Genomic DNA, 10,876 nt, shown 5'->3' with positions numbered 1-10,876 from the left:
GACACTGTAGCTGAAGATGCCAAATCAACACCCCAAGCAACCATTTCCCTATACGAAAGCGGAAAGGGCGAGAAGACAAACATAAGCTTTATCAAACAAATAGCTTGAAACAAATAGTCAACACCTGCTGGGCTAGAAGATAGTGCCATGTAGGCTGAAAAGGGCTAGAAAATTATTTAAATAAGTTTGGGATAATAGAATTATCCTTCTAATTTTACTTGTATTGGCTACTTGTTGAACTTGTATTGCACCTATAAGACAATAGGATATTTGCTACAATTTGCACCTGTTACAAATTGATTGTTGCCAAATGTGTTTGGCTTAATGACCTATTATTAGTATAAGAAGAAGACATTACTTGCGCGCTTTGTAATATTTGTTAGCTTCTTATAACGCAGAAGTGTGGTTTTGATTAAAGATTGAATTACTTCTGTTCATATTTCTCATGGTTATCTATTTACAAATTTTTCACTCTAAATACCTAGATAACCATTTAAACTTGACACAATGTGTAATCAAATTCGTGTGTCCTCGTATATTGGGTTGAGTTTAAGGGGTTATTTAGGTCTAGGGCGAGTAACTTCACGTTTTCATAAACTCGTCATTTTCGACAGCACACGAAAACGACAAGTTGTTCACTTTCAACTGTTTCCATAGAACAACTTGCGATTCAAATACCAACACCAAATGTCATCTATTGTCCAATCTGAAACCGAAGATACTTTCAAGCGTTTGTTCGAAGAAACGCCGAGATTAACCTTACTCAGAAGCAATTTTCTTTTTCAGGCTTTGGTTCGTAATTCAGAATTATTATCTAAAAGGGAGTACTGGCAATTGTAGCAAAAGTTTGATATGCACTTTCCGAATTTCACTTAATATCTCTATCTAGCCAATGATTTAGTTTTTTCACAATGGGAACCCAGTAATTGCAGTTCAGTAGAATAACTGTTATCCATATAACAAAACTAAACTAGATTTTCTGCTGTAAACACATGCAACAAAATGCATGGAGAACATAATATACAAAAAGAAAATGTTTTAAGTTATCTCGGGTTCCAAAAAGTGTTCCCAAAAATAGATAGCAGACTCAAGTTAGCACTGATCAACTAGCTTAATTCGCATTGCATGTTAGAACCACCATACATCATCATTCCTTCCAAAGTGGCCATCTGAAAAAATGTAGAGAATGATTATTAATCATCATGAAAAATGACAAAAATGAAATGAGAAACAACAGTTCCATTAATAAAGTTCTCCCTGTAGCATGAGACGTTCCTAGTTCACATAATTACACCTCTGTTTGTTAAGAAGAAGATGATACCTGTATAATTTATCTGATGTGACCTCCTCCACCATCCTAAGATGTACAGGAACATCATGACTTGCTCTTATCACAGCCAACTCCATAGATTCTCCAACATTATTCCACATGTTTTCAAATAGCTAATGACAATTTGAATAAGAAAAGATAAGATTATTAATACCAATAAGACATTGCATTTTTTATCGCATGTTTCTTTACTCCTTGTTTTTGTTGATAGTGTTTGTGTGTATCAAAGTACATTTACTAAGTTGCATTGATCAACTTGAAGAAAAGGAGGGGTTTTTGGCAGAGTAGCACATGAAAGCCTTTTAAGCATGTTGCTTGAACTTTCCAAAAATGTTATCGCACTTGTGTATTTTTGGAGGATCCAACACGCACCCATCAACATTTTTGAAGAGTCCGAGCAACATAGCATTTAGGTACAGTAAAGGAACCCAATATTCAACTAGTAATAGCATCAATTAGACCTAATAAAAATCCAGGCTTGGCCTCAGATTTGTTGGCTTAGCCATAGCCTGGCCTAACAATTCATCCCTTTTTACTGTTGGGAAATTCATACTTTTAACATGCATAATAAGTGGGATTGAGTGGGTGTACAAAGGCAGTCTCAAAAACATACCATACAACTAAATGACAACTATCTTCATAACCAAAAAGCTAATGCAAATGAAGTGATTATTATGTCCTAGACAATCGTGCAAAAAAAAAGAGGGAAAACACACTTGAATAAGTTTCTTCACTAATTTTTTACATTTGCTATGTTCCAACCATATGTTGCTATCTAGCGACTATGAGTCGTGTACAAATAAAAACACCAGAATAACTTATTCTTGACCTGTAAACCATCGACTGGTAGAGTTGCCAGATGCCAGATAGTTGAAAATTCCAACATGTAATACAGTTGACAAGATGAAGAATATACAAATCAACATTCATAGAGCTACCAAATATAGGCTAGATTAAAGCATAGCTCATGTCCAACTCCCAAACAGACCATAGGAAGACTGAAATATGAAAACAAGTGAATTTATAGCTCATGTCCCAACTCCCAAACAGACCATAGGAAGACTGAAATATGAAAACAAGTGAATTTTACTATCTCACAGAAACTAAAAACAATTTATAAATTTTTAGACCAACTAATGCCTTCCTGGCATTAGAGGTAAGAACTGCTGTAAATGAAAAGGGGAAAAGAATAATTAGCATCCTTGGAACCACGACATAACAGCCCTTTCTTAGCTACAGATGGAAGGGTGGTCTACTGGTTTCAATAGTAAGATATGAACATTAACAACAATAGCATCCACCATTTAAATGACAAAAAAACAACATGCATGATAAGACATTTTGCATACTGCATTGGATGATAAACAGAAAGCAAGTAAAAAGATTCAACTATGATGATACAGATGAACATGCTAACAGATATAAGGACTAAACTTGTGAAGAAGCAACCACCGTATCCTGATGAAAATTAGTAATTTTGTATTGAACCATAATAATGAACAACCATATCCACAATCACTACTCCAACAAGGCGGAAAAGTGACCTGTGAATAGTTCTCTCTCCCTAGCTTAATGAAGGTTCTAAATGATGCAATTAAATACACTCTTAACTATAACAAGAAGAAAGGCAATAACGTACCTCCAAGTAAAAACGAGAAGAAAGGTTTTACAAGAGGAAAGGTAATAATTTACCTCCAAGAAACTGTGAATTCTTGTTCCACCAAAATGAACTATAACATCATTGTGTTTTACCCCAGCGGATTCAGCAGAAGAACCAGGTACGACCTAAACGACAATTTATCAAATTATCCAGCAATTAGAAAGAATAATTTAACAAAATTTGAACTAACAGCATACATGGTTGAACAATAACTTTGACTCTTTTAGAAACAGTTCATAATAACTTTGTGAAGAGTTAATTTGTAACTTCATTTCTCTTGCTTAGTGTTGATCCTCTAAATACAATTCCTTATAATAATTTTAAAAACATTGACAATGAGGATTCCAACTTGTTTGGGACTGATGAGTTGTTCTTTTATGCCCCCTTTTATACAAACAGGCACCTCACATCCATCAGAACGTCTTGCACCCAACGTCTTGCACCCAGACCTGGCCTATTCTACCGTAGTGCTATGACATCCCTACTTACTTCAGCAATCATAAAATAGAGGGGGCATCAATAGCATCTAAGAGATCAATTCTCCACAAAAAAATCTTTAATAATAGAGAGCATACCTCTTCAACAATGACACCTTTCAAGACGTCAGGCAACTTCGGAATAATTCTTTCCAGAAGTTCTAGGTTAGCTGCATAAAGGTTAGTTACTTCCATCCCGAGCCAAGGTGGACGTGATTGACTATGATAGAAATAAAACTTAAGATTAGTACAAGGTATTGTGTGCTTAGATTTTCAATAAGCACAAACTCTCTCCATTTTTCCCCATTATATTTTGGCATGTACAAGCAGATTATCAAGTAGAAGAAATATTTGCTAACATTAGAAAAACCATAAGAGGAATAAACATTTTAGGGACTGACACACACCAAGAAACAGAGATCCAGTATGGATATGAGAATGGCACAACATCATATATAATCACCAAAAAATCCAGAATTCAAGGTTATAATTTTATTTCTTTTGAAAAAATTTTCTATTCAATCACTTGCAAAAGTTATTAAAGATTCTTTTTTTTTACACAATTGTTTGAACTTCACGGGGGGAGGGTTTTTCTTCTGAAAAGAGAGTGCTAATCGTTTATAAGTTCTTTTTTTTAAAAAAAAAAAGAACGCTAGTGTACAGATTATTTATCATGATCTTTCCCTATCCTCAGACCTTTTATTTGTCCTACTTTCTAATATCGCCATACTGTAATTTTTTATTAAATCAAAAACTAACTTGTAAGCTTATTACAATACTGACTATAATATGTAGCATTTTCAGAAACCCCAAAATACAACTTAGTGACAGTTTAAGCGATATTAGAGATATTAAGGTCTACATAAGATCAGTATAGCCGACACTATAGTTGTTACAAGATGATGAATTAGGTAACACAACAAGACCTTACAACGTGAGGTATCAATTGAGGATATGCTGGCCGACATAGTAGTTTTCTGATTTGTCTTTTTCTTTCAAAAATAAAAGCAAAACCTGTTCGCAGGAAAACATTTAACTTCTCATTTATCAAATTAATATTAGTCATTTTCAAGGTATATTTTCTAAAGCACTAAAGTAGTTCACCTTTCTTTATAATCTAGTTTAATAGAGGGCAGAATAAGCAATTTTTTTGTTCCATAAACTCCAACCCATGCTCCTGTTTTTCTGCCTATCAGCATGGCGTTGGAAGGGTCTGTACCTATACCTCGGAGGTAGAGTACTTATAAAATCAGTGATGAATACCATTCCCACATATATGATGGGCTTGTTCCCTTTACCCAAGAGCGTTGAAAGGAAAATCAATCCCCTTGCAAAAATCAAATGGGTTTGGTTAAAGAACCTCAGCTTACACATCGCTTGTCCATTGCAGAAATGGTTATGGAGAAGGTTCATTGCAGAGAAATATGGGCTACTGAATCACTGGACCACAGTTTGTTGAAAACCATCATAAGGATATGGCCTAAGTTTAATACCAACATGTCCATCAAATTGGGAGATGGTATGCAAGCAAATTTCTGGAATGAACACTGGTAAGGGAGAAGACAGTCTAAAAGCCCTATCCCAGATCTACATATCATATGCCTACAAAGAAATGTCATTGTCTCTCAGATGTGGGCCCCACAAAGATGGGACCAAATCTCCAGAAGGGCTCTAAATGATTGGGAAGTTGATAGTGTAGCAAGTTTGCTTTGGGTACTGAACACCTCCTCGGGCATTTCAGTTGAGTCTTCACAGTAAAGTAATCCTGCTAATGGAACATGAATAATAATTGGTCATTGACAATGGGGCTTGGCCTTGGAAGTTAATTTGGAAGATCAAAATTCCTCACACAGTCTCTTGTTTTACATGGCTTGTGATTGGAAGAGCAAGTCTAACTCATGAAGTGCTGAAAAGAAGAAGCTAACAGATTTGCTCAAGGTATTTTCTGAGTGGCCAAGAAGCAGTGATTAATGGCCATTTATTCCTGCACTAGAAACATGCTCTCTAGTAGGGTAATGCCAAGACTACTTTTGAAATGTTTTAAATAACTGGAAAGGAATTGGAAGAAGAGGGGCAAAGGAAGACTGGTGGAAGATTATCACAGTATACGCATTCGGTGGACAATAAATAAAGAAAGAAATGCAAGATGTTTTGAAGCCAAAAGGAGCACCATCCAGAAGATCAAGAATGGATTGCCTCAGCTTTCTCTATGTTTCGTGTAAACAAGAGTAAGGTGGGGGAAAGAAGCTTTAGTTGATTTCATACGGAAAATGTAAAGTTTATAGAAAATATTGAGGACGTACTCTGCCCCCTGTGGATTGTAAGTTCCCACCTCGTCATTTTTTGGATGATGAGATTTTGTGAATGTACAATTACCCTCATCTAAAAATTAAAAAAAGCCTTCTGCTAATTTTGGTCACTGTCAATGCCATCACAGCAAACAGAAACGCAAAGGCAAGTTTGTTCCTATGGCTACCTATTTGAGTTCTTACATGGATGGACTGGTTATTTTGAAGTAGTACATGGTGAAAAGTATTTCTATGGTCACTGGACAACTTCTTGGATTGAATGCTAGCAGTTTTCTCAAGCCACCAACTGCTTTTGCCCTTTCTCAATTCAGTAGGAGGATGAAGAGACGGAAGCAGATGTAAGATAACACACTTGAGGGAGATAAATTTAACAATGACACAGATCATCAGGTCGACTATGGTTAAAGAGTTCTGCTGCAGATTATTTTTTCCGTTTCTTATTTTTGTAAGGTAGGTGTGAAGCAAAAGTAGCAAATGGGTTTGAACAAAAGTACAAGTCATTATCCAATACAGAATTACATCCCAATTAGACGAGGAGATCCAAATTTACTTTTTGGTTAGAATGATGGAACCAACATTCTTGCATATTCATTGTCAAGAGACATACCAAGAGTCCAGAAAAGCCACCATGGCAAGACTTGCCTCAAATAACTCAAGGACTCCACTGCTAGTAATTGTATTAGCTTAAAAATTGCATATATTATCTACAGATTTCATTCTATTCCATTTTTCTAGACATGGAATTCGAAAATTATTTGTCATTTCTCAAACAGATGAGTCAAAAATAAAGAGAACAAAAAATCAGGATGTGCAAGTACTTCAGCAGCATGGAAGTTAGAAATATACACACCAACATTAAATATCAACCAAACACCTTATTGAACTACAATAGCTGTAAGACAATATAAAGAAAAGAAGATCCCCATAATGACACAAACAAGTGGAACATAATATTTAGACCGTACTTCTAGGTCTCATGTGCATTAAACTACAATTAAGCTTCTCCTTGTCTAATCAAACATCAGTTTAAGATCTATTCTGAACTACAAACAAAATACAGTACAATTTGCATAACTCAACGAGTTCCTATTTCCTGAACTTCACTACAAATATTCACTTCACATGCCTGTTTTGGCAGCTTCCAATGCATCAAGCATCCCAAAGACCATTAACTAATTACAAATGACTTAAAACAAGTCCTTTGAATCACATCAATATAATAAGCCGCATTCAAGAAGTAGAGAACCTACATAACTACAAAATATGTTCAATGTAAGATGTCTTGTAGAAATTTTTGTTGTGTCAATAGGGTCAGCTATACAATTTGAGACACCGTGCTTGCTTTACAAAATAATAAATTTATGAGATTCAGGTATTTTACTGGCAGTTGCAAAAAGAAAAATGGTACTACCACATAACAAGCAAACAATAAAGGCAAAGATTCAGAGCATAACCATATTTCTTATGATGCTCCCACCATATGGAAGCTATATTGATTGGTAAGAACACAGAAGAGCCCACGGCATAAAAGCAGATACCAATGATTTTTCCATAGTGATTAATCAGTGGACCCCCATCACCGCACTACAATAAAGAATGAATCAAGAAATCCCTAAATTAGCAGTTATTCTACTAAAAATACACATGATATCATAAAATATGCATATCATTTGTCATTGATTAAGAATATTTCCAAAAGCAAAATGAACAGTGCCACTATCCACCAAAGTAAGATGTAAGCGTGAAAGAGAGTTTTTCTTTAAAAGAAAAGAAGGGTGTGAAAGAAGTTACTATTGTAATTTTGCAAGTCGTCATGAAAAGCTCTTTACAGTAGAAATCGCCAGAGTGACATCGATCAATGCTACAATGATCAACCATTATTTTAGATATTAGAAAATAAAGCAAGGATTTGGGGAATTTCTACCCTCTCAATAATCAGCTAAGGCTTGTCTGCTTATGAAAATGATTCCAGTGCGCACAAAAGATGCATTCGACATGCTTTGTCAAAATATACACCAGTAGCAAAATCGCCAAAAACATTGATGTGATGCTTATGGACCACAAATGACTAGGAATAAATCCATTTCTCTAAGGGCATGCAATTACAAACCAAGACTCAAAATGAACAGGTGATAACACATAAATCCCACTTCTTTATGTTCAAAGAAGTGATAGCATCAAAGTAAAATTCAAATCAAACACCAACCTGAATTCACCAGGAGCAGCCATGATATCGTATGGCTTCCTATTAAGCCGACCAAGTGCAATAATTGAAACTCCAGGAAAAAGATCAAATGAATTTGAATGAGGGCGAAGTTGAAATGACTTCTTCTCAGAACCCTGTAGTTGGCTTGGATCAATCACAATGGAATCATTTAAATAAGCCAGGGATGCAACTGGGAGTAGTGTGTCTAATTGAATCTTTATGGCAGCAATGTTGTAGTGGAAGTCATATGATTCAATATGACCATCAAATGATCTCCCATCGAATAGGTGCACGATAACCTAAACATATAGTTATTATTATCAATTTATCTAGCAAAATTTGGCAAGAAATAACATACAAAGGATCACCAATTATCATGAGATTGACAAATACAAATTTGGTCAAGAAATTATTAGACAAATTTGACAACATAACAAAAATATACCAACCTTGATATTATCTACTACAGAATTTCTATTTGTGGAACACCTGAGGAGACTTGCAGTGGTTAATATTATGTTGCAAGTGTCAACACTGTCTACAATAGTTCCAGAACATTGAAATATCATCTCTTCCCCTGACAATAAACACAAAAGTAACAATAATAGGAAAAACCTAAACAAAAGTTAGGACTAAAGATAATAAAAGTGAAAAGATTAAGTCTCCAAGCAATAAAAGAAACAAGAAGCATTCGTCCATATCAATATCCTCATTCATAAAAAGCAGAAATCGAGTGTTTGATCAAAGAGATGTTGGCTGCGGGAATCATTAAAGCTAGTACTAGTCCATATTCTAGTCTAGTTTTATGGGTTAAGAAGAAGGATAGAAGTTGGCAATTTTGAGTGGATTATCGGGCTTCTAATGATATCACAGTCCCCAACAATTTTCCAATACCATGCATTGATTAATAAAAAAAAATGGGAAATTCTGGGAGAGTTCTAGCCTCTCGAATGTCTAGAAAGGTTATGATCAGTTTAATCATAATTTATGGTGTTGGCAGTGTTCTAGTGATATGTTTTTTACAGACTTATTGTTGAAATATCAGTGTATCTAGTGTGAACCAGCAGTACTTATTCTTTTATTTACTATTTCAAGTCCATCAGAATCCAAGCAAGCAACTATGAGAAAATAAAAGATTTTTTTATGAACAAGTACCAGAGTATGATTCAAGACTGACGACAGATCTGGAAACTGTTAAAGCAGCCCTATTCGTGTAAGCATCTAAGTGCCTATTTTGCGGATATAAATAAAATCTTCGTCGCTTTGGTTTGTTATTCATTGATTCCCTTTCAACATCAGGACCTATATTATTTCACAACAAAACAACATAAACAAATGAATTTTAATATCAAAAGAAAATAGAAGAAAATTTTTATGAAACTCACGGTGCGCCTTTGGCGCCCTCTTCCAAGGAGTCACCCGCTCCCTTCTGATACCATGAAAACTCATAATTTACCTACAAAGTAAGTCACTTTTACTCTTATAAATTTATCTCAATGATTAGATATAACAGAAATACTCATACGGGATCAAAATAATAATAATAAAGTTGGATATCTGATCTCAACATCACTGCTTCATATCAAGTACTCTCCCGTATCACCACTGTTATGTGACAATACTTCTCACAATGAAAAAACCTAAACTAAAACAAGGCAGTGACAATTTTAATAGATGAAAAAAGGCTTGATATGTTGTACCAAATCATATCAATAAAACATCACCACATCCATAAAACATACCAAAGTCGGATACTTGAACTAGGTTAGAACACATAAAGAATAATAGGGATATATAACAAAAATATCAAGAAAAAACACATTTGAATAAAACACACGAAGGAACAATAGAGCAGGAAAAAAGAATCAACGACAACTAAAATAAATCAGACAAAAGAAGCCTTCCACTCTATATCCTGCATTCCATGTTTCCTAATGGAAAATATGTTATTATGTCCCAACTACCAATGTTGATAGTCTTCGTTAGAAATTGTGGGTAGACATATGATCAAAAAAGGCAACAAGGCTGTACATGGGAGTTCTTGAGAGGAGGTGATGATACAATTCGGAGTTGAGTTGTAAGATGTTGTACCTGGTTTTTCATTGGATTTTGGGAGTTAGTTAAATTAATTAAAGCTGATTTAGTTACAGTTAAGCCCTTTAGGAATTAGGGGTTGTTTAATCACATTCATTAGAAAAATAATTTATGTATCAGTATTATTAATCCCTTGTTGGTAGGATATTCAGCCCATGTCCTATGATGTATAACTGATAAATTGCAAACCATGCTATTAGGCTATAAGCAATACAAGGGTTATTAATATACGGATAAACACAGTTAAAAGGCAAAACTACCATTAATACACCAAACCAAATATACCCAACATGATACAAATAATCTCAGCATAACTAGGGTTTATATGTTACTATTTTGATGGTCAATGAAAGTCTGTGTAACTCCATCACTAGATTAGTTAGTTATTAGCTTAACTCAAATCAATCTTTGTGTTTCATTCTCTATATTGAACAAACAAATACATCATCCATGAAAAAAAGTAATTAAAAATCACGATAAAACACCCATTAACATCAAAGAAGACTCTCAAATTTCAAATATGATCTTACCAGACTGAGAGTCCGCAGAAATCACAGAAAACAAGGAAGCATACAAGTTTAAGCCAAATCACAGTAGTTATCGAACTTGTATTTTTTATTAAATAAGAATGTAAATAGGTTATTTATATGGTAAAGTGTATATTGTGATAAACTTGGGTCTTGTAGGCCCAATACCTTTAGGTTAGAGTAGGTGTTTTACGACATACTTTATTGAAATATTATTGGAAAAATTTTATATATGACAAACTTAATTGATTAAATAATATTATATGGGTATAGT

At 34.5% G+C, this 10,876-nt stretch overlaps 1 protein-coding gene across 5 annotated transcripts; it reads right to left on the bottom strand.

Moving 5' to 3' along the window:
- Positions 1 to 842: 842 nt before the first annotated feature.
- Positions 843 to 10,710, bottom strand: LOC107010121. 5 transcript variants are annotated; one of them, XR_003576530.1, is made up of 10 exons: positions 10,606 to 10,710; positions 9,367 to 9,437; positions 9,137 to 9,283; positions 8,431 to 8,558; positions 7,982 to 8,280; positions 7,567 to 7,636; positions 7,230 to 7,359; positions 4,398 to 4,480; positions 3,566 to 3,686; positions 3,023 to 3,115 (listed from the first exon to the last, which is right to left on the bottom strand). XR_003576530.1 is itself a non-coding variant. In XM_027914444.1 (9 exons), the coding sequence occupies exons 2-9, from the start codon at positions 9,428 to 9,430 to the stop codon at positions 1,148 to 1,150; spliced, it is 996 nt and encodes a 331-aa protein (XP_027770245.1). In that variant the 5' UTR covers positions 9,431 to 9,437; positions 10,606 to 10,710; the 3' UTR covers positions 843 to 1,147. The 5 variants fall into 5 exon arrangements, 3 of the variants coding, with proteins under 3 accessions (XP_027770245.1, XP_027770247.1, XP_027770246.1); XM_027914444.1 differs by lacking the exons at positions 4,398 to 4,480; positions 7,230 to 7,359; positions 7,567 to 7,636 and adding exons at positions 843 to 1,169; positions 1,322 to 1,443; XR_003576531.1 differs by lacking the exon at positions 4,398 to 4,480.
- Positions 10,711 to 10,876: the final 166 nt, after the last annotated feature.

The sequence above is a fragment of the Solanum pennellii genome, chromosome 2, assembly GCF_001406875.1.
Source record: "Solanum pennellii chromosome 2, SPENNV200".
Taxonomy (NCBI): Eukaryota; Viridiplantae; Streptophyta; class Magnoliopsida; order Solanales; family Solanaceae; genus Solanum; species Solanum pennellii.
Note: the sequence above shows the minus strand (reverse complement) of the source record. Positions and strands in the feature narration are given on the sequence as shown.